This window comes from Xyrauchen texanus, chromosome 6 (assembly GCF_025860055.1).
Source record: "Xyrauchen texanus isolate HMW12.3.18 chromosome 6, RBS_HiC_50CHRs, whole genome shotgun sequence".
Lineage (NCBI taxonomy): Eukaryota > Metazoa > Chordata > Actinopteri > Cypriniformes > Catostomidae > Xyrauchen > Xyrauchen texanus.
In genome coordinates this window covers 6027946-6053097 of record NC_068281.1, presented here as the reverse complement: position 1 = coordinate 6053097, position 25152 = coordinate 6027946, and the positions used below count along the sequence as shown (strand labels likewise).

The 25152-nt window shown below is 41.8% G+C and overlaps 1 protein-coding gene across 2 annotated transcripts; it reads left to right on the top strand.

Annotated features, from left to right (window-relative positions):
* Positions 1–3223: 3223 nt before the first annotated feature.
* Positions 3224–24729, top strand: LOC127645089 (signal-transducing adaptor protein 2-like). 2 transcript variants are annotated; one of them, XM_052128612.1, is made up of 11 exons: positions 3224–3466; positions 5633–5704; positions 9521–9640; positions 10983–11039; positions 12183–12334; positions 20368–20499; positions 21463–21532; positions 21630–21732; positions 22027–22122; positions 22590–22718; positions 23801–24729. In XM_052128612.1, the coding sequence occupies exons 1-11, from the start codon at positions 3365–3367 to the stop codon at positions 23854–23856; spliced, it is 1089 nt and encodes a 362-aa protein (XP_051984572.1). In that variant the 5' UTR covers positions 3224–3364; the 3' UTR covers positions 23857–24729. The 2 variants fall into 2 exon arrangements, with proteins under 2 accessions (XP_051984572.1, XP_051984571.1); XM_052128611.1 differs by having other exon boundaries at positions 22587–22718.
* The last annotated feature ends 423 nt before the right edge of the window (positions 24730–25152 follow it).

The following is a 25152-nucleotide window of genomic DNA, read 5'->3' as shown; positions in this document are numbered from 1 at the left end:
TGGAAAAAATATAGCCCTCCTTGGTGTCTGATTTCTGTTGCTGCTGGTTTGATTTCTAACTTTAATGGGATAATTGAGCAAAAACTAGGATGCTTTCTTCTTTGAAACAAAAAAGTATGTTAGGCAGAATGTTAGCCTCCGTAACCGTTCGCTTTCGGTGCATTTTAGTTTTCCATACAATGAAAGTGAATGGAGACTGAGGTGAAAAAGAGGAGTGAGCATTTAATATGTGCTGCTACCCCATTGAATTTTGTCCTTTGTGTATTGCAGGTGTGTTTTCTGTGTTTGAGGGTCTTTGTGCTTGAGAATTCCAGAATTTATCCTCCGAATGATGTCATAATTCAAGTACATTTTCATTTTATTTACTCTGCAGACACTTTTATCTAAAGTATATTCAAGATACAGAACATTATCAGTGCGTTCCTTGGAAATCAAAGCAATTCTCTTGGTGTTGCTAGTGCTATGCTGTACCAGTTCAGCTAGAAAGTACATCATTGAAAGATAATAGGATGATTACACAAACAAATGAATAAACTATTTGCTTAATTGACTACTAATTTAAACTGACTAAAACAAAACATTCCATTTGATAAATTACATGGGAATTGTCATAGTTGCCTATAAAACAGTTGAGTGGATGTACCGTGTATAAAAATAATGTGACTCCCAGGAAATAAAGTAAACTATAATAAAATAAAAAATATTTACATTTAATTCTACAAATGAATAATACTATAATGTATGTGTTACTAAATATTATTTTATCATTAATATAATTTTCACAAGATTTTTTTATAAAAATATGAAAATAGCCTATATTAATTTAGTTATGGGTTCATATTTTGTCATATAAAATAAATATTTGTAAAAGATTAATTAAAAAGAATATACTGTAAAAATAAAGAACATTTCAAACTTTTATTTGTGTTTTTTATATCATAAATAATATCTTCATTAAAGTTGAGAAAAAATATGAACAAATATTAATAAATGAATTAATTAATAGGCTGATATAATATAATCAAATATATTTAATACATTATTTTGTAAATGTTATGTTGGATATAATATTTAAAAATACATATATTATATTATTATTTTCTTTATAAGTATTTTTGGTTTAGTTAAAACTGAAACTGTTAATATAGTTTGGTTATATATATATATACAGTGAGGAAAATAAGTATTTGAACACCCTGCTATTTTGCAAGTTCTCCCACTTAGAAATCATGGAGGGGTCTGAAATTGTCATCGTAGGTGCATGTCCACTGTGAGAGACATAATCTAAAAAAAAAAATCCAGAAATCACAATGTATGATTTTTTAACTATTTATTTGTATGATACAGCTGCAAATAAGTATTTGAACACCTGAGAAAATCAATGTTAATATTTGGTACAGTAGCCTTTGTTTGCAATTAAACGTTTCCTGTAGTTTTTCACCAGGTTTGCACACACTGCAGGAGGGATTTTGGCCCACTCCTCCACACAGATCTTCTGCTAGATCAGTCAGGTTTCTGGGCTGTCGCTGAGAAACACGGAGTTTGAGCTCCCTCCAAAGATTCTCTATTGGGTTTAGGTCTGGAGACTGGCTAGGCCACGCCAGAACCTTGATATGCTTCTTACAGAGCCACTCCTTGGTTATCCTGGCTGTGTGCTTCGGGTCATTGTCATGTTGGAAGACCCAGCCTCGACCCATCTTCAATGCTCTAACTGAGGGAAGGAGGTTGTTCCCCAAAATCTCACAATACATGGCCCCGGTCATCCTCTCCTTAATACAGTGCAGTCAGCCCTGTCCCATGTGCAGAAAAACACCCCCAAAGCATGATGCTACCACCCCCATGCTTCACAGTAGGGATGGTGTTCTTGGGATGGTACTCATCATTCTTCTTCCTCCAAACACGGTTAGTGGAATTATGACCAAAAAGTTCTATTTTGGTCTCATCTGACCACATGACTTTCTCCCATGACTCCTCTGGATCATCCAAATGGTCATTGGCAAACTTAAGACGGGCCTTGACATGTGCTGGTTTAAGCAGGGGAACCTTCCGTGCCATGCATGATTTCAAACCGTGACGTCTTAGTGTATTACCAACAGTAACCTTGGAAACGGTGGTCCCAGCTCTTTTCAGGTCATTGACCAGCTCCTCCCGTGTAGTTCTGGGCTGATTTCTCACCTTTCTTAGGATCATTGAGACCCCACGAGGTGAGATCTTGCACGGAGCCCCAGTCCGAGGGAGATTGACAGTCATGTTTAGCTTCTTCCATTTTCTAATGATTGCTCCAACAGTGGACCTTTTTTCACCAAGCTGCTTGGCAATTTCCCCGTAGCCCTTTCCAGCCTTGTGGAGGTGTACAATTTTGTCTCTAGTGTCTTTGGACATGTTAGTAGTTGGATTCTTACTGATTGTATGGGGTGGACAGGTGTCTTTATGCAGCTAACGACCTCAAACAGGTGCATCTAATTTAGGATAATAAATGGAGTGGAGGTGGACATTTTAAAGGCAGACTAACAGGTCTTTGAGGGTCAGAATTCTAGCTGATAGACAGGTGTTCAAATACTTATTTGCAGCTGTATCATACAAATAAATAGTTAAAAAATCATACATTGTGATTTCTGGATTTTTTTTTTAGATTATGTCTCTCACAGTGGACATGCACCTACGATGACAATTTCAGACCCCTCCATGATTTCTAAGTGGGAGAACTTGCAAAATAGCAGGGTGTTCAAATACTTATTTTCCTCACTGTATATATATATAAACGTGTCTTGCTTGATTTAAACAGAATATAAAAAATATTTAACTGTTTCAACCATAAATATTGGTATTTTTTTTATCATGAATGATATCTTTATTAAAGTAATAAAATAAACTTCAAATATATTTATTAAATATAACAAATATAGGCTATTTTCATATGTTATACATTATATTGTAATAATAATAATATTAGTAATAAATGTCATAATACATATTATAGTGTTGTTTTAACTACATAATTATTTTTTTTTATATTTTAATGTTTTGTTAACATAGTAAATGACTTATTGTTTTTAATTTTCTAGAAGCCATACTATTTTATACTCTAAAACTGGTTTATAGACCAATTAAGTAGCCGACTAGAAAAATGACCAAAATGTACTTCAAGTGCAGTCGAACTGAAGATAACGTAATCGGAGGGTAGCATATTGCGTCTATTCAATGCGTGTCAGTGATGGGATGATTAATCACGCGCATCCAGTGCCATCCATCTCTCACCCAAAGAAGGCGTGTCGCTCCCCCGGTCCGTTCTTTGTCCCCGCTGCCGCTGCTGCTGCCGCTGCTGTGTTAGTGTCTGTCAGTACCGGGCTGTGCTACTGGAGACATGGCGGCTGTGCCACCGATTGCGCGCGCCAGGAGCCTGAGAACACAGCTGCCGTCCTGCTATTACGAGGGATACCTCGAGAAAAGAGGACCGAAAGAGAAGGTGAGCGGACATGCTGCTTCAATATGACAAGTCAAAATATTTATTTAATATAATAAAGCACTGTAGCCAATGCATTGGTCACAGTGCGTATTATGTCTGGTTATGGGCGAGGCTAGGGCTCGATCAGCTGCTTTATCTGATAACATCAGATTGCCAAGTGAACACTTCAATGTTGCATATCAGTCAACGAATGAAGCTTGATGTCGCTCTTTTGCGCGCATGTTTGTCTGGCAGCCCTTTAAATGTCTTATAACTTATTTTTATTTGTCTGCTTGCGCTTATTGTGTGCTTTAAATTCCTGGAAGCTGTTAATATAATAGACACACAATTATGCAAACGTGCAGTCCAGAGTGTGTGCTTTAATTTATACAGCTCACAATTGCGTGTGTGTTATCATCAGCCATCAGATTGCATTTACTGTTATCTGCTGCATGCTGCCACTTAATCTTATGGAGCACTGAACATTCCAGTTTTAAATTGTCTTGTCTTGAATAGAATCTCCTAAGGGAAATTTGGGCTGGTCGATACTGTAAGTTAGAAGGGTACTATTTCAGTTTCGCCCAGAAATACAATACAGAAGGGTGTTGACAAAGAGGGCCATATACACAAATTAGTCAGAAAATGTATATTCAGGAGGGAATAGTGGGGTTCAGGTGCACAGTGTGTGTGTGTGTGTGTGTGTGTGTGGTGGTGGTGGGGGCTCAGATTTTGGACAGCTGTGCTGCGGGTCGGTAAGTGTGAACCCCAGGGAACCGTAAGCGGCCACTGAGATCAGGATTGAGTAAAACAGAGCAGAGTATTAGAGATAGAGCTTAAAAGCCAACCCAATAGATTTGTTTAAGACATTTAACTGTCCATTATCCAAAGAGAGATGTCTCCTCAATAGTACAATAACATCGTTCTAAGGCATGCATCGCTATTACAATTGCTCGTGTTTGGGGGTAGAGATTTGACAACTTGGTCTCATAGAACCACGGTACAACATTTTAGCAAAATAATTTTTACGTGGCTCGTGGTAACTATCGTGGTGGTTTCATGTTGAAATGAACACTAGAGGCGCTAGAACGACATTTTTTTATTTCTTTCACTCAAATCGCACGTAAAATGGCAGATTATCAGTTAATAAACATGTACATTTCACCTGGTTCCTCAAACACTGCTATATTATTACATCTAAACTCTTTTACTATAGCGCATGTCATTACTTGTAAAGAAATTCATTTGATAATTTGCATGTCATAACAGCATTTGCAAGCTAGTTCACGCAGATAGAGCGTTGCACTTGCAATGCAAAGGAACGGGGTATGAGTCCTGAAGAGCACACAAATCAACGCGTGTCGGAAGCGTCATAGAAGCACTGCGAAATGATGTGGTTGCTTCAGCAATTGAATTTTTCATCTCAAATTTGCATTATATGACACTATCCCTTCGGTTTAGGTTTATGGTTTAGGGTAGGGCTCAGGGCTGGATTAGAAATCTGGCATACCGGACAGTTTTCCGGTGGGCCGATGCACTTTGGGGCCGATCAGGGGAGGAATGGCCGAGGGGTGCGGTATGCTGGGCCTCTATAAGCTAAAATAAGCCGCCGCGTTATGCATAATGGACCACAAAACTGCTCCGCAATATGCAGAAAAGGACATTGAACACAAAACCCCCCGTCCCGCTCAACAACTCCTGGGCTGGTTGCTATGTAAAATCCCGGGCTGATTTCTCTTGCCAATCCAGCCCTGGTAGGGAAGACGGTTTTGTTGGTTTAAAATTCAAAACATTTAACTTTCTTTTAGCGCCACTCAATGGACATTTCACCATGTGAAGATCAGGCTAACAAAAGTATTCAAATTTGTTGCATAACCTGTCCCGCATAGTTTGCGTTACAGAAATGAATGATACTTTAAACACCCTAGCAACCATATAGCAACATAGAAAAAGCACTTGGAACACCTTAGAAATGGCATAGAAAATGCCTTGGCAACCACCTACAACAACCTAGAATCGTGGTGTCAAGCAAGCAACTCTCATGTTTTCTTTGGAAATATAAACATCTAGCTCTACTGTATATTACATTAGCAAATATCTGCAAATGTTTCATGTTTGCATGCATTCAGTTTGAACATTTAGTGCTTGTTTGCATGATTTTCTTTTTGCTTTTATTCTGTGTTTGTGCAGGCAGCTCGCCGTCTGTGGACCTGTTTATGTGGAAACATGCTGTACTTCTTCAACAATGCTAAGGATGTACATGTAAGTGGAATATTCAAGGCCCTTTATATCAAACACAGTGATCTCAAGATAGTTCTGTGTTTATTAAAACACTGAAGCTGAAAACAAACTGAGCCAGTTCTGGCTACCAGTACAGATGTTTCACTTTGTGTTAACTATGTACAATCCTCTATCAATCATTGAGTATTAGGAGAGATCAGCTGTAGAACAGCAGATGGCAGACAGTCAGACGGGTTTCTATCAGACTCTTCTTAAGTGTGGTTTCAGTATTGATTTTCGGTCTGGCAGGCTCTATAACCTCATCTTTGGAATGGGAAGGTTTATCTAGAGGAATAAATGTGGTTTTATGCAAGTAACATGCAAACTTAGATACACCATTTTTTTTACAGTATTTTTCATAGATGTTCATGGAATTAACACAATAAATGCAACTGATAAAAAATTTATTTGATTGTACCATTCTAAGTTAATGTGTTTTAATTAGGGCTGTCGATTTAACATGTTACTTCAGTGTGACTAATTTTATTAAATGCAAGCTTGCAGTACCACCTGTTTACTCCAGAGGGCAGTAAGTGAAACTTCAGCTGTATGGACAACACGCAGTTTATACAGTGAACTAAACAACCATCCAGCAGCAGAACAACACAAACATGCGTTACGTTCTTGCGTTCAAAACACAAGATGTGTTCTAAGTATTAAACTGTATTTAATTTTACACAGTGACCTAAACATTTTATGTTTATGACACAACGCACCCGAGACGCTACACAAGCATGTCTGATGCAGGTGTACATTGACGAGTCCTTAAACAAGCCCTCATAATAAATCTCCAATTGATTTACAAATTCACTTGTGAAATGGATTGCTGTGAACTGTATGCCAATGATTGACTTATGATCAATAATATGGTAGTAAACAATACATTGTATTCTAAAGCTGCTTTTATATTGTTTTATCAATTATTAACTCTTCTGCCACAAGAATGTAATGCATTTTAATTATCTGAATATTTTTTGATTGTATATATATATATATATATATATATATATATATATATATATATACACTCACCTAAAGGATTATTAGGAACACCATACTAATACTGTGTTTGACCCCCTTTCAGCCATCAGAACTGCCTTAATTCTACGTGGCATTGATTCAACAAGGTGCTGAAAGCATTCTTTAGAAATGTTGGCACATATTGATAGGATAGCATCTTGCAGTTGATGGAGATTTGTGGGATGCACATCCAGGGCACGCAAGCTCCGTTCCACCACATCCCAAAGATGCTCTATTGGGTTGAGATCTGGTGACTGTGGGGGCCATTTTAGTACAGTGAACTCATTGTCATGTTCAAGAAACCAATTTGAAATGATTCAAGCTTTGTGACATGGTGCATTATCCTGCTGGAAGTAGCCATCAGAGGATGGGTACATGGTGGCCATAAAGGGATGGACATGGTCAGAAACAATGCTCAGGTAGGCCGTGGCATTTAAGCGATGCCCAATTGGCACTAAGGGGCCTAAAGTGTGCCAAGAAAACATCCCCCACACCATTACACCACCACCACCAGCCTGCACAGTGGTAACAAGGCATGATGGATCCATGTTCTCATTCTGTTTACGCCAAATTCTGACTCTACCATCTGAATGTCTCAACAGAAATCGAGACTCATCAGACCAGGCAACATTTTTCCAGTCTTCAACTGTCCAATTTTGGTGAGCTCTTGCAAATTGTAGCCTCTTTTTCCTATTTGTAGTGGAGATGAGTGGTACCCGGTGGGGTCTTCTGCTGTTGTAGCCCATCCGCCTCAAGGTTGTGCGTGTTGTGGCTTCACAAATGCTTTGCTGCATACCTCGGTTGTAACGAGTGGTTATTTCAGGCAAAGTTGCTCTTCTATCAGCTTGAATCAGTCGGCCCATTCTCCTCTGACCTCTAGCATCAACAAGGCATTTTCAGCCCACAGGACTGCCGCATACTGGATGTTTTTCCTTTTCACACCATTCTTTGTAAACCCTAGAAATGGTTGTGCGTGAAAATCCCAGTAACTGAGCAGATTGTGAAATACTCAGACCGGCCCGTCTGGCACCAACAACCATGCCACGCTCAAAATTTCTTAAATCACCTTTCTTTCCCATTCTGACATTCAGTTTGGAGTTCAGGAGATTGTCTTGACCAGGACCACACCCCTAAATGCATTGAAGCAACTGCCATGTGATTGGTTGATTAGATAATTGCATTAATGAGAAATTGAACAGGTGTTCCTAATAATCCTTTAGGTGAGTGTGTATATATATATATATATATATATATATATATATATATATATATATAAAATGTATAAAAAAATATAAAAAATTATTTTTAAATGTTTAAAGATAACATTGTATTATTATTTCATCATTATATATTTAATTATTGTTATATGAGGGGCTTTCTCAGCAAATATTTGTATATGCGATTAAATGCGATTAATTAATCGGGACATCGCGTAATTAATTTGATTAAAACTTTTAATCAATTGACTAAGTTCCAAAAAATGCTAAATATACCACAAAGTATTATAAAAGTACTCCATATGACTTGTTTGCTGTTTTTGACGCCTTAAAATAGATTTGTGTGAGGAAGAGACCAAATTTGAGCAGTTGTCCAATTTACTACCTATTATTTGTGATCTACACAACAAAATTCTGTTTCTCTTCTGAACTTCTTTTCTTGGCTTTTGACTAATGTTACTTTCTACAAGAATAAATGATGTAGGTTGAATTTGAACCAATCATTTTTGGTTGCTTGTTAAATTTACTTAATTAAAATGAGCTAATGCACCAATTCTTTAACATGTTGTCATAATTTAATTGCATTCAGTCTACTCACATTTTTTAATTGTAGTTCCCAGCATGCGTTGCATGGGACTTCATAGGAAAGGACAAATGTTGAAATTAAGTGTTATTTTATTTATTTTTGAGCACGATGAGTTAAAAGGGAGACTTGATAGTGTTTATGTTAAGTTCATTTAGAATAAATTCTGTTATGCTAGGTCACCATTATTCTGTATGTTGCTTAACACAAGGAGCAATTAGTATTTAGCATGCTAATGTATGCTATTGCTAGCTAAAAGTTAGCAAACGAGCATAACCTTATAGCTTAAGTTATGTAACAAAAATATTATGTAAAATGGAAGAAATGAATCATGTTAGGGACACGTAAAATCCCTTTGAGGCTTCTTAATTTGGTCATTTAAAAACTTTATTCTGGTATGTTGAAATTACGTGAACATTATTGTTTTTTGACAATGACGTATTTAACTAAACCAAGAGGAAATTTTGTTAATGTAACTTAATTGATTCATGGGGAACCAATGTACATGATTAAATCAAGTAAATTCAATGCGTTTTTGTGTGTGTGTGTGTGTTGACTGATAATCATTCGTGCTTGTGTTCAGTTAAAAAAGGTCATCATTGGTTCTAGTGTGTCATGTGACTAATTGCAACTCCACATATTTGATACATACAGCTGCTATTGAGAATTGGCAGAGTAGGATTATCAGTGAAATGGCAAAAATGGCGGTATGTTCCTCACGCAAACCTGGCATTGCTTTAGAAGATTTGGAATATTACCCACAAGCCATATGGACCATATGGACCACTTTTATGCTACATAAATTGTGCTTTTAAAGCTTGGCAGTATACATCACCATCCACTTTCCTAAGATCTCCATTAGTGTTTCACAGAAGAAAGAAAATATAGGTTTGGAGCAACATTGTGGACATAATTTTCAAATGTAAATGTTCTTTCCCTTCGAAATGTTACACTGCATGTGTGTGTTTTGTGATTAAGTATGTAGAGAAGTTGGATCTGAGTGGGTTTGTTTCGCTGATTGATGATCCAAGTCGTGATAGGAATCTGGAAGCAGCCAGACTGAATCTCCGCATGAAGGATGGAGAGATCAAACTCACCGTAAGTAGTTAACATCTGTCAGCACACACAAACTCCCCTCACACTCCATAAACACACTCCTCACTCCTGGCCTCACACCCATAGACCATTTAATGGACCATCTGATGCACATTGCACACAAAATGGCAAGAGCTTTCTCTGGGCTAATCCCTGGGAGTCAGGTTTATATCAGTCCAACAGGGAAATATTTACACCATTCCAAGCTAATACAATAAATGCTTTGATGAAAGTAGTTTCTGCATTTGCCAAAGTTTGCGAGGATCATGGTGGCTTCATGGCATCTAATCTTTAAAAGACATTCATTTTGTTTGAGTGAGTAAACAAGATTTTTCTTGAGCACACCTGTGTATTCTGTTTTGCTTTTAGAGTTATATCCAATTTCAGATTAACTTGCCCCTAAATGTCACAGACTCACATTGATGTTTGTGGATCAACATATTTAGTTCAGTCCTAATACTATCTTTAACCTCAACTTTTTTCTACCTGTAAAGCGATTGCCTCACTTTCCTCATACTCCATGTGGGTTTCTCACTCTTCAAAAAGTATTCTATTACTTAATATGGAATTGAACTTCAACACAATGAAGAAAAGTTTCGGTATCACGGGTCAACATATGAGCGGTTTACACCCAACACATTTCATACCATTAATAACCCTGCCAGGGAGGAAACTCCCTCACAATCTTAAACAAATGCCTTTAGAGAAGAACTACTAAACATTTCCTCTTATGTGTGTGTGTGTGTGTGTGTGTGTGTGTGTATACAGTATCTCACAAAAGTGAGTACACCCCTCAAATTTTTGTAAATATTTGATTAGATCTTTTCATGTGACAACACTGAAGAAATGGCACTTTGCTACAATGTAAAGTAGTGAGTGTACAACTTGTATAACAGTGTAAATTTGCTGTCCCCTCAAAATAACTCAACACACAGCCATTAATGTCTAAACCGCTGAGGGTGTTTGGATATTTTCACTTAGGGGTGTACTCACTTTTGTTGCCAGAGGTTTAGACATTTTGTAGACCGAGGTTTCCAACTCTGAGTTTGAAACTTTCTGGTAGAATGGGCCATATACTGAATATAAACAATATTATTTATACACTTGTTGTTCTTTTGTGTCACACCAAAATGTAAGTTCTTGCTCATACTTTTCTTAGCAAGTTCGAGGCATTATATTGTACTTCTTGCTTTGCTGTCTCCTAAAAATGTAAATGTTGAGATCTGATTATCAGCCGAGTAAGATATTCCAAATGACTATAATGTATTGCAGTAGTATAAGGAAATCTACTAAGAACTTTTACATTGAATTATGATGCACAAATACCTCTGTCTTTCTCTCTCAGGCTCCAAATCTGGAGGCACGTGAGCTATGGAAAGGTTTTCTCTACTCTGTTGTTGAAGTAAGTACAATCAAGTTGAAAAATATTTTTGAGCAGAAGTTGCATTGTTCAGTCAGTATTCTTGTATTTTTGTTCGGTCTATCAGTTTATGAGTTTACACCTTTACAGTTAAAATTGCTGGCTTGGCTACAGCTCTGAAAACCTTTGCACTTTATAATTATTCTGAATTTTATGGCCAGTTTCAAAGAATGCCGCATACACCACTGATCCTTTCCGTTGTGCAAGGACTTGGTTAACAAAAAAAGTAATTTTTTATTGGCCAATAAAATGCCAATATCTAGAAAGCAATGTGGTGAAATAATTTCAGTAAATTTTTGATAATAATAATTCTGATGATTTAACGACAGCAAATAAGAACTACATAGGTAAAGTTTGTCAAGACAAAGCCTTGTCTGGTAGTTAAACTAGTTTAATGGTTGTGCAGACATTACAGTAGCACAAATAGATGAATGTCAGACAGACTGTCATGTAGATAGTCAGATAAACTGTCGAGAGAGAGAGAGAGAGAGAGTTAAACTTAAAGCAGGTCAAAGGCCTTTTTTGGGTTTGTTTACATTTTAATTCAAAATTTGAATTTGAATTCCGTTGGCCTGTTTGAACATTCCATCAATGCAAGTCTAGGCGATTTTTCCCATTTTTGATTGTCTGCTGTGCGAAAACTAGATTGAAAGCTCTAGGAGGAGTTAGTGTAAAACTTTACTAGCAAATATCTCAGAGTAGAACATTTGCACAATATGTGACCAGGCTTTAGAACAGACAGATTGTGGAATGACTACTTACAGTAAGTGAACAATGATATATTAGCCACGCTGATTTATTTTCTGCCAGTTGACAGTCACTAGATTTTTTTTATAATTTTGATATGATCTGTGACTATAGACATGCAACAAAGGAAATACAACAACAGTCATAAAACAATCCGTTGACAACCTCATGTGATCTCATATTCGTCCTTATCAACATCATACTGCCCTTTGACCGCTAACAACAACAAACACAATCAAAACAATACCACGAAAGCATCTCCTACATATTTTCCTAGATAAATAGATCAGAGCATGAAAGTGGCAGTTGCCAAAAATCGTTACATTGTTTGTTTATCCCTACAAATTCAACTGACATGTGCTTTGTGGTTTATTCCAGCTTGTTGTGCCCACCACATTCACCCTCCTGCCCGGACAGCTGCACATGCTAAATGAAGTGGTGGAGAAAGAGAAAATGCGACAAAAGGCACATGCAGCATCAAAAGCCCTCTCGTCCCCACTCTCGCTCCCACTGGTGGGGGAAATACCTGCGTAAGTGCACTGTTTATCTGAGCGTGTTTGCATTTGTGGAAGAGATGGCCACAGCTGGGCTGAGGGTCAGAGATGACATTCTTCAGTGCCTGTGTGTTTATACATTTTTAGTGTAGGGTGTTTGCTAAGGCAAGCATCACGTTTACTATTGCTTCTACTTACTTCAGTTTAGGGGTTTGTTCAAATCTTTAACACTAAGTGTTCAACTTTGCTGGTTAACTTGTCCCGTACATGTGCTACGGACATGAATGATACCTCAAATCGTGCAATCTGTTTATAGGGGTCATGACATGAGGAATCACATTTTTCTTGAACTTTTGTGCTATAAAAACATGCTGTAGGTTTCAGAACTCAAAACTTCCTCCTCTTTGCAAAAAGAGCATTTGTTGAAACCAAGCTGCCAAAACGACCTTTTCTCTACTTCCTCCACATTGTGATGTCACACTGTGGTAGATATTTGCATCGGACCACCTCCACAATAACACATCAATGCCTACTTTACCTTATCACATCCGTAGCCTGCCCGGTAGTGGTGAGCACTGATATGGCAAGGAGAGAGCAGGTCAGTCAAGAGCAGAGAGCCAATCATAATGGTGAGCGTTTCCGGTAAAGTCTTAAAGGAGAAGCAGCAGCAGAACCGAGTGTTCTCTTACGAGAGGTTCTCTCGTATTGCGTAAGCTAGCTTACGCTACGGGAAAGATTCATCTTTTCTGAGATATTGAAGCCAAAAAATTATCCTTAATTTTTGTATCCATTGTCAACGCAGTGCGGCAGCTGCAGACCTTGAGCGGGCTAGCTAGCGAGCTCATAGGTTGCTCTGCGGCAACTGCTGCAGCCTATAGACGAGCTTGGGCGAACTCGCATCCAATGAGAGGCGTCCGTGCGCTCACTGCATCAAAGCCCGCCAAAATGGGCGTGACTTGAGTGCATATAAGCGTAGTTCGTAGGCTGGAACCCTGATTTTCATCTCTTCAGCGAAGCTCTTCGCATTGCTGACCTGGAAGCCGCATCGCCGTTCGAGGGGCATCAAGCAAGCGTGGACAGTGCTAGAAGAAGCCGGCCGTCTCAGCCATCTTCAGCCATCCTGCGAGCTACGCCATCCGACGACGTATCCTTTTATTCAGCAAGCTAGTTCTCACGAACTATTCACAAAAGAGTACGAGCGTCTTTTTCAAGATGCCTCGCTCCACTTGCGCCTCACCGCCACATCATCTGCGCTCTCTGCCTGGGACTGGGGCACGCAGAGCTCGCCCTCACTGAGGGCGGATGCGATTTCTGTGAGGAGCTACCGATGTCGACCCTGCGGGCTGGACTCGAAGCGCTCAAAGCAGAAACCGCCGCGCCGCCTTACCTTCAGCCGCGCAGGAAGAAGCGCCGCTCACAAAGGCTGCCGGAAACTGTGGTTGAAGCGACTGCCTCGCCGGAGCCTCTCCCTCGAGCATCGCTTTCACCCTCCCGCCCCCGGGACGCGCAGTTGCCGCCGGCGGCTGCACTGCTGCCATCTCGGATGACGAGGCGGAGGATAAGGGCCGCTGTTCCATCATGGCTCGGACAGCGAGGTGGTCAGGCTCCCAAGCCTCCTCCTCGGCCCAGGAATCCAGCAGGACCCGCGCCGGGTCGAAGGGGAGTTAACACGCCTCCTCACACAGGCCGTCGACTGCCTCGGGCTCGAGTGGTCACCGCCCCTGAGCAGGCACCCAACAGACTCGACGGCTGCTTTCTTCAAAGCCATCGCCGCTCTACACCAGCGGCCGGGCGCTCCCTTCCTGCGGAATTACACACGGAGCTTGCAAAGTGCGTGGAGCAGCTCCTTTTCAGCCAGGTCCCGTTCCCACGTCTCCACCTCTCTCGCGTCGGTGGGCGGCGCCACTGAGAGAGCTACTCCTCCATCCCCGGTCGAGGACTTCGGTAGCAGCACACCTTTGTCCGCCCTCCGCGAGATGGCGTTCCAAGCCTGTGCTCCCGTCTAAGGCCTGCAGAACGACTTCCGCCTATGTTGGCGCGCCTATTCCGCCGCCGGCCAAGCGCATCTGCTCTGCACTCAATGGCCGTTTTACAGATCCTACAAGCAGACCTTCTTCGGAGTGGGATGAGAAAGGCAGGCACCCAGAGGCTGTTACTGATCTACGGCGCGACAGACCTCGACCTTCGCGCTACCAAAGCTGCAGCCCAAGCTCTAGGGAAGTGCATGGCCTCGCTGACTGTGACCGAGAGACACTTGTGGCTAACACTAGCCGACATGGGAGAAGCAGAGCGCTCCACGTTCCTCAACGCACCGCTCTCTCCGACCGGTCTCTTCGGCTCCGCGGTGAGTGGCATTGTTGACCGCTTCTCAGAAGTCCAGAAAGCCAACCAAGCCATGAACCTCTTCCTGCCGCGTCGCTAAGCTCCTCTGCAGGCGCTCACGTGATCAGCCTCCTGCACGAGCCTCTTCACAGCGCCCAGTTCAACAAACTCCAGACTTCTCAGCGTCGACAGGGCGGCCGCCCTCGATCAGCGCTCAGACAGCCGCCGCAGACCGCCGCCCCTGCGGGCCTCGATCTAAGGTAGCGCTGAAACCCGAGCAGCGAAGTCTTCCTAACTGTGTTGAACAAGCGGCGGCTCAGTCCGCCGCGGCGGACCACCGTCAAAGCTTAGCCCCTGTCAGTCCCCTTCTCTCAGGCTACTGCAGTGGTGAATTTAGCAGCCAACAAGCCGGTGACACTGCCCGCTTGCCTGCACTCAAACGCCGTTTTCACGGCGGCCCAAATAAATCTTGTAAAGAGCAAACATGTCTTATGTGTAGAAAATGTGCCCACAATCAGGTGTTCACCTCTACACACAAGCACTGCATGTCTCGTGTCCCCACCAGAGCACGCTCACATAAAGCGGTTACGAACCGCTCGAGCGCTAGAGTCAATAAATGCGCCCACGAATACGTGCGTGCGCCCATTCTCTGCCCGCTCTGTTACACGGCCAGCAAACATTCCTCTGTGTGTAAGTCCTGTGCCCATGACTATGCTTGCGCATCACGTAACAGATGTGACTCTTTCCCCATTCATTCCAATCGGGAAGTCACTCACAGAACAGCCTGTTCATGCTGTCTGCGAGCAATCATGCGTAAACACACTAAACGCGCTCACACATTTTGTTCAGCGCTCTGTGTGCGGCAATCAGAGCGAATTGGCCATTCACCCTCTAGCGTTATGCTTCAAAGCGTGGGAAGCTATTCCAGGGATATCCAAGTGGGTGTTAAGCACAATACAACAGGGCTATTTGCTACAGTTCGATCGCCGCCCTCCTCGCTTCAGAGCTCGAAACCACTGTGAACACGGAAGCTTAGCGTGCATGCTTCGTTCAGAAATAGCAAGCCTTCTGTGCAAAAGGGCCATAGAGAAGTGCCACCCTCTCTGAGCGAGTCGGGGCTTTACAGACGTTATTTTCTTGTTCCCAAGAAAGACGGCGGCCTCAGACCCATATTAGATCTCAGGGTTTTGAACAAGGTGCTTGCAAAAGACCGTTCAAAATGCTTACAATCAGGAAACTCCTCGCGCATGTGCGCCAGGGGACTGGTTTATTTCTCTCGATCTGAAAGATGCATACTTTCAGATTCAGATAAATCCCGTCACAGGCCATTCTTGAGATTCGCCTCGACGGCCAGGTTTATCAATACACCGTCCTTCCGTTCGGCCTGTCCTTAGCACCCGTACTTTCACGAAGTGCATGGATGCGGCGCTCGCACCCCTGCAGAGACAGGGTTTGCGAATTTTGAACTATTTGGACGACTGGCTGATTATGGCACAGTCACATATGGAGCTTCTGTCTCACAGAGCAGTTCTCCTCAGCCATCTGAACAGTTTGGGTCTTGCAGTCAATTGGACCAAGAGCTCACTACAGCCCAGTCAGACAATTTCCTTCCTTGGAATAGAACTAGACTCCGTGGCAATGACGGCTCGCTTATCTACACAGCGCGCGCGCCGTGTTCAGCGACTAGACGCATCTTTTCAGATGAACAGCCTCATGCCTCTGAAGAAATTCCAGAGAGTTCTAGGTTACATGGCCTCAGCCGCAGCAGTACTTCAGCTGGGTTTACTGCACATCGCCCGCTTCAGCATTGGCTAAACACCCAGCGTCTCGCCGGGCTTGGGCCACAGGCCGCCAGCCCATCAAGGTGACTCAGACCTGTATTTCAGCTCTGCAGCCCTGGACAGTGGCCGAATGGTATCAGCGGGGAGTGACAATGGGAGCTGTATCTCGCCGAAAAGTCATCTCGACAGACGCGTCCAACACAGGTTGGGGCGCGGTCTGCGAGGGCTCTCCGGTTTTGGCCTATGGTCAGTTCAGGAAAAGCTCCTTCACATAAATTGTCTGGAAATGATAGCGGTCGATGCACGCGCATGCGCTTCTCCCGGTCATTCAGGGTCACCACGTCCTGGTCCGTTCGGACAACAGATCTGTGGTATCCTACCTAAACCGTCAGGGCGGTGTCAGATCCAGGAACCTATTCCATCTGACGAAACGCATACTGAGTTGGTCCCAGTGCCACCTGCGCTCGTTGAGGGCAACGCACGTGCCAGGCCACCTGAATGACGGCCAGGACAGACTGTCCAGAGACAATATTCCCCCAGGGGAATGGTCCCTGCACGCTCAAACAGTCCAGACATTATGGCACCTATTCGGCAGAGCAGAGATAGACCTCTTTGCGTCCAAAGAGAACTCTCACTGCCCAATATTTTTCTCGAAAAGCGAGGACGCGCTGGCCCAGGACTGGCCCAGACGCCCGCTTTACGCCTTCCCTCCCGTCTCGCTATTGCCACAGGTAATGCAGAGGATCAGGGAAACGCGTCACTCGGTGCTCCTCATAGCCCCGCGTTGGGAGAATCAGACATGGTTCCCGGAGCTTACGCAGCTGTCACTGACAGCGCCGTGGCCCATCCCAGTGAGAGCAGATCTCCTCTCTCAAGCTCACAGCACAATCTGGCATCCCCACCCAGAGCGCTGGGCGCTGCACGCGTGGGTGATCAACGACTACCTGTCGCTCTGCCAGAAGGAGTAATAAACACCATCATACACGCTAGAGCCCCTTCCACGAGAAGACTATGCGTCAAAATGGTCTGTGTTCTCAAAATGGTGCACCAACAGAGACCTGGACCCGCGGACATGTGGGGTGTCGTCGCTGCTCGTATTTCTACAAGAGCTGCTGGAAAAGGGCAGATCCCCATCCACGCTCAAAGTGTATGTGGCGGCCGTTGCGGCGTTCGCTGAACCCCTGCACGGCCAGTCATGGGGTAAAAACCAGCTGGTCATCCGCTTCCTCAGGGGAGCTAGAAGGATGAACCCCCGCGCCCCCATCGGTTCCTATCTGGGATCTTTCTATAGTTCTCGAAACTATGAAAGCCCCCCCTTTCGAACCACTTCAATCCGTGGATTTGAAATACCTTTCACTCAAAACCGTTTTTCTGACTGCCCTGTCATCAGTCAAACGTGTGGGAGACCTTCATGCGCTGTCTGTCAGTGCTGCGTGTCTTGAGTTTGGACCAAGTGACTCCAAGGTCATTTTAAAGCCTAGACACGGCTATGTTCCCAAGGTGATCGGTACTCCTTTCAGAGCACAGGTCATTTCCCTATCGGCGCTGCCAGCACCCGATAGCGAACGCGTCGCCAATCTCCTTTGCCCGGTCAGAGCACTGAGATTGTATACTGCGCGCTCCGCCGCTTTCAGACGCTCTGAGCAGCTTTTCGTTTCGTTTGGAGGGCGCACCAAAGGTCTCGCCGCCTCGAAACAGACACTATCTAGATGGATAGTGGACGCTATTGCTGCTGCATACGCGTCAAAAGACCTGCCATGCCCGTTGGGCATTAGGGCTCACTCCACTAGAGGCATGGCATCCTCGTGGGCATGGTCCAGCGGGATTTCCATTCACGACATATGTGTGGCAGCGGGATGGACTTCCCCCTCCACCTTTGTCAGATTTTATAATATGGAAGTGCCCGCTCTGCAGGCAAAACTACTAGCGGTTTAATACGCTACAGCTCCCCTGGTGAGCTGCACTGATGGGACACATTCCACACAAGACCGGCACCGCCGCTCTGTCGTTCCCTTCCCACTATGTGCTTATGTATTACACAATCAATGAACCGCATTCTTGCCGGCCAAATATTATTTCCCCACTCATAAGGGCTCCCCCGGGTCCCCCTTAATTCCCTGGGGCTCATACAGTGGATGCTTGGCGATCACGGCGTTGACAATGGGTTCCCGTAGCGTAAGCTAGCTTACGCAATACGAGAGAACCTCTTGTAAGAGAACGTATCGGTTACCTAACGTAACCTCGGTTCTCTCTAGATGAGGGAACAAGTATTGAGTAGCCGGCCGTGCTCGCGCCACGAGCGACTTTTCGCTTCAGTCAATGAGCCTACGAACTACGCTTATATGCACTCAAGTCACGCCCATTTTGGCGGGCTTTGATGCAGTGAGCGCGCGCGGACGCCTCTCATTGGATGCGAGTTCGCCCAAGCTCGTCTATAGGCTGCAGCAGTTGCCGCAGAGCAACCTATGAGCTCGCTAGCTAGCCCGCTCAAGGTCTGCAGCTGCCGCACTGCGTTGACAATGGATTCAAAAATTAAGGATAATTTTTTGGCTTCAATATCTCAGAAAATATGAATCTTTCCCGTAGCGTAAGATAGCTTACACAATACTCGTTCCCTCATCTAGAGAGAACCGAGGTTACGTTAGGTAACCGATACGTTTCTAACAATGAAGTTGACAAAATTATCGTGTTTTACAAATATGTGAAAAAACGAATCTTATAATAATTTAACATGTTAAAAAATAAAAAAGGCATGTAGTGACCCTTTAAGAGAGGAGTGCTTTTACTTTTTTAAGAGTACCATAAAATACCCTATATCTACATCGAAGAAGGGGCCCAGGCCATATTTGTGTGTTTCTTCAACTTCGGCTGCTTTTAGAACTGTGGACTTCTAGAAAAGTCTTGTAAAAAAAAAAAATTGGGTAAAATTGTTTGGTGTGGTGGAAATGATGCCACAACTCTGGGACAGTGGTTATTTTTTAAAATTAATTTACATTTTCACACAATAAATATTTCACATTTCATGGTTTAGATTTATTTCACTCTTTGTTTAGATGATCATAGTTTTAAACATGTAATAATTACGTGAGATAATTTAAGTGAGAATAATTTCATACGTTTATATTGAAAGTCTGGGTCGGGAAAAGTCTCAAAGAGGAAAGTCTAAACATAAAAATTAAATTTTTATTGAAAATAAAACATTTCAAATGTAAAAATAAATAGTTAATTTAAGATGGTCTCCTAGCTTTAATACTTCTAAAACCAGCAAACCAGGCCATCATAAACAGGCTAGCAGACCATATTAACAAACCAGCTTAGACTGGTTAAAGCAAAAGAAAGTGATGAAGAAATTACACATTTTTCAACAAGGTAAGCACCTTGCAACCACCCAGAACACCCTAACAACCACATAACAATGTGCTAGCATTCTTTTGGTGATGAGTTTTGCAAGTGCAAAACATAGAACAGTAGTTCTATGTGTCATTTCTTTGAACTAGGAAATGAATTGGAACAATGTTCTGGATTGTTATTTGTTTTAGTTTGAAATTTTAAGAATGTTTTATGAGGAATGCCAAACACCCATGAGGGAGTGCAATGGTATATCGTCAATCTCCTGTTAATAGCTTCTCATAAAATGTCACACTTTATTTGTTATGATAGCTTATTGGTTTGTTTTTTTCCTTGTTCCTATTAAAATTACGCCCAGTTCAAAGGTTTCTCTTATCAATACTAATAAGAAACAGGGAGTGGAGAAAGCTTTGGGTTTTGCTGGGGTTATAATCGGCTATTTTATTTCTAGAATGTTTTTGACATATTATTGTTGATAGCATTGGCTGAAAAGCCCAAATATTTTCCAAACTCCCACACGTGTTTAATCAATGTCAATAATCTGTTCTTAGGCCAACATGTATGTATGTTCCCGAACTTCTATGTTGCTCACATGTGCTTCTGTATATTGTTTGGCAGGTGTTTCAGGCCTGTGTCTCGTACTGAAGCGGAAGTGTTATTAGAAAGACACCCAGACTGTGGAAACATGCTGCTCAGACCAGGCCGGGATGGATCTTCACTCGCTGTCACCACACGGCAAAACCTAAATGGGTAAAAAATAACAGAAACCTCCATCTCCATCAGTATGATTTCTTTCTGTTTTAATTCATCTATAAGAGCAGACACTTAAAGGTGCACCTAGTAATTTTTTAGAGATGTAATCTTGGAATTGCACTGACACCTCATTCAAACAAAGTTATTTTCAGTTACAGATGCCATTGTAGATATTCACTATATACAGTCAGACATGATTAATTGAATCCATGAGTGAAAAGGTCCAATAACATCATTTACTTACCCTCATGTCATCCCAGATGTGTATTACTTACTTTCTTCTTCAGAACACAAATTATGATTTTTAGAAGAATATTTCAGCTCTGTAGGTCCACACAATGCAAGTGAATGGGTGCCAAAAATGTGATGCTCCAAAAAGCACATAAAAACATCATAAAAGTCATTCATATGAGTCCAGTGTTTTAATCCATGTCTTCAGAAGTTATATGATAGGTATGGATGAGGAACTATTTAAGTCATTTTTGCTAGAAATTCTTCTCCCCGCCCAGTAGGAGACAATATGAACAAAGAATGTGTATCACCAAAAAGACGAATATGTAAGTTAAAGTGGAAATTGACTGAGCATGATCTATTTCTCACCCACACCTATCACATCTCTTCTGAAGTCATTGATTTAACCACTGCAGTCAAATGGATTACTTCTATACTGACTTGTGTGATTTTTGGAGCTTAACATTTTTTGGCACCCATTCACTTGCATTATATGGACCAACATAACTGAGATATTTTTCTAAAAATCTTAATTTGAGTTCAGCTGATGAAGGAAAGTCATACACATCTGGGATGGCATAAGCGTGAGTAAATGATGATGAGGGATTTTTCATTTTTGGTTGAACTATTCCTTTAATAAATGTTTAGCTTGAATACACACTACGTCACTTTGGATAAAAGTTTTTTCTAGATAAACAATTGTAAAAGTTTTTTTTATTTTTTTTGCAGATCAGTGTTCAGACATTACAGAGTGACACAGAAGCCGCAAGATGGTTACATCATCGACGTGGAAACCCCAGTATGTGAAATGTGTTCCTTCACAAAGGCAATCAGTGTCAAAACATCAACCTTGGGATTTTTAGCAAGTTTCATTTTTTTTCTCTCTCTCTCTTTAGATCCCCTGTCCCACACTTCATGATGTCATCAGTGCTCTCGTGGAGAAATCCGCTGGCACCCTTCAACCATTTATATTGGAGGAGCCTTATGAGGAAAATATCAGTATGTCACAAATACATACAAACACATATACACCAATGATTGATTCTTCAACGATTCTATAATTTTAAAGCAAATTTTAGAAAATTTTAGTATCAAAGGATAGATTATAATAGCTTTCAACTTAAACACAAGTTCATGGAAAACTCAAACAGGGAATATAGACTGTCCTGACTCTCTACAAACAACCAAAATACTTCATTTGGCTTTACAAATGGCAAAAAGGATACCGGACCATACAATAATGCCTTTTCACACTTTGTCCTAAATTCAGTGTTTGAACTTCTTTTCCTGTAGCATTTGTGTCATCCAACGATGAGAATGGAGAGAGAACTCTTCACTGTGCACCAGCTGGACCAATCTCTAGAGTTCCTTCCTTGCCTCCTAAACAAGGTACCACACTAACAGATTCTCGTTTCCTAACCTTAGTGGTTAAAAATGTGGCCTGGCAACTGAAGGATTTTTGGTTAAACAAACACTGTGTCAGGAGTGCTTTATGTCACATGGTTTATGATTGAAGCCTATGAAATATCTCAGCCAATCATCTGCTCCATTAGTTTCCCTGCTCCAGCCAAACAACATGCAGCAACAGTTGCATTTGGATGCTTTAGTGACTCGTGTTGCAAAAGTATGAAACAAGTTTCAATCTGTGTACAATATGTGGAGTTTTAAAGGTTGCATAACACTGAGAAGCATGAGAACTCTACAGTAACCTGCTTTAGGGTACAATGGTGGTGGACCTTTATGGGTTTTGAACCAACAACCTTTCGGTTGCCAGCCCAGATCTTTATCCACTGCACCACACAAGTTCTTAAGATTCAAGTGTGTGTGTTGTGTGTACACGTGTATTTGTGTAGTAGGAACCGACAAATGGACGCTGCGATCGCAGACGAGATCTCCCAGTTCTTCCCCTCAATCATTTTCCCCGTCCGGCTCCCCATCCAACTCCATGAAAAGACCAGTTCAGTGTCCCTCACTGCTTTCACAGAGTAAGTGTCTCACCCATCCATGTTAACCGATTTTAGCACAGCTGTAAAAATGCAATGGAAATGGGCTTCCTCAGAAGGGTGGCGGGTTTCTCCCTTAGAGATAGGGTGAGGAGCTCAGTCATCCGTGAGGAGCTCGGAGTAGAGCCGCTGCTCCTTTGCATCGAAAGGAGTCAGTTGAGGTGGTTTGGGCATCTGGTAAGGATGCCCCCTGGCCGCCTCCCTAGGGAGGTGTTTCAGGCACGTCCAGCTGGGAGGAGGCCTCGGGGAAGACCCAGGACTAGGTGTAGAGATTACATGTCCACACTGGCCTGGGAACGCCTCGGGGTCCCCCAGTCAGAGCTGGTTAATGTGGCTCGGGATAGGGAAGTTTGGGTCCCCTTCTGGAGCTGCTGCCCCCGCGACCCGACTTTGGATAAGCGGTTGAAGATGGATGGATGGATGGATGGATGGATGGATGGATGGATGGAAAAACATACCATCTAACACATTCCAAGGCCACAATTTAGTTTCTTATGGAATAAATGCTTTTTATTACATAAGAAATTAGCGCTTTAAAAAGATAAAAATACTAAAAAGAATACTCTGGGATCAAGTTAAGCTCAATCGACAGCATTTGTGGCATAATGTTCCATGGGCGATGCTATAGAGTTGGTGTACCGGGGCTTAAGCCACAAATGTATTTAGTAAAACCCAGAATAAATGGATTTTAATATTAAGTAATATATGTATACATTAATGTCTTTTTACAGTATTGATTACCCCAAATACTAACTCAATTCAGTGCACACGCGCTGTCTTGTTGGCAACTGTTGTGTATGTGTGTGCATGCAAGAGGAGCGGCCTGAAGTGTCAGGTTTGACTTATGAGTGCTGACTATAACTGAACATTTAACTTCATGTTTTTTTTTAATTATTATTATTTACAACCCTGAACAACATCAAAAACAATATTAAAAATATAAAATATATCTATAAAAAAACAAATGGATAACATCTGTCCATTGGTTTTTGATTATGTCAGAGGAACATATTAAAATAATATTACAAAATACTAGGCTAACGAAACTGGTCTTTTCCCATCAGGCCTCACAGATGAGCTCAAACATAAGCTGGAGAAGAGATGGACCAGTCAAGAGTGATGTAGTCCTCGTTTCAGCCCCCTTAAGCCGGCTCATTCTGTCAGTGCCTTCCAGTAAAGACTTCTGTCCTGTTATGGACACAGATTCCCTGTAATCAGCATTCTTCCTTCTATGTGACTTTATCAACAGCAAAAACACAACATGAGAGCCGATGCCAACTACTTCTACCTCATGATAATGCAGTTTCGGAATGGAGGGTGTTCCTAATGATATTGGAAAATTAAAATGGAAAATTTAAGCTAATATTCTCTCTATTGCATCAGTGATACTTCTACATTCAGGGTTTCTACCTTGAAAACTTGAGTCAATAGGAAATTAAGACTTCCCCACATTCAAGAAAGAAGCACAGCTGGTCTTACAATGAAGGACTTCACTCTATTGCTGGTTTCAACCATTTATTAACTATGAGCTGAAAAAACCCATCATGTATGCTCAGATAGAATGTGAATCTGGTGTTGTTCCTAATGTAAATCTAAAGAAACTGTTATATATTTTGAAAATTCAATGATGCTTTTTGGCACAGTTGCAGAAGAAACACCCAAGCCTATGAGGTTCTGCTCTCATTAACAATTATAATAATAATTTGAAAGTAGCAGACAGTTGGGCCTTCCGGCGGTCAGTAGGCTATTTCTCTGATTTGTAAGCTTTTAGGTTCATAGGTTGTGAGAGGGTTGCATTTGTGTTCCCAATTGACCAACTGTGGCTGTCGTTATCGGTTTAATGAACATGCACTGTACTACTGTGACATATCTGTTTTCAAGTGATGTTAAAATTACTTTAAAGTTATTTCTAATTGTGATATTTATGGGAATTAAAGTGTAATTTTTGTAAAAGTCATCACCTGTTCTAGTTTTACAGATAATGTCAATCCCCCAAATTATTAAACAGATGGGTTAAACTACACCGCCTACTTAGGACAACTGTTCTAAATGAAACTTGATTTGGCAGATTCTCTTAAAATTCACAAGTTAAGCTCAATCGACAGCATTTGTGGAATAACTTTGATAACCACAAAAAAAAAGTGAGGCACTTACAAAAGAAGTGACATTTTTGAAGTTTAAAGGCAGTAATGTGAAGCTTATAATTTTAGGAAAGCACTAATGCTTCTGTTCAATGTACAGTTCTGTCTTCTGTCATTTTTACAGTTATTTTAGAGTTTGTTGACATTACATCATCATGGCAACAAAGTTGTAAAATTGGCTGTAACATTACACAGAAAAGGTTTATAAGTGATCGCATCACACTAAAATCATTTTACATGCATATCCTTTGTCTTAGGGCTATACTTTCGAAAAA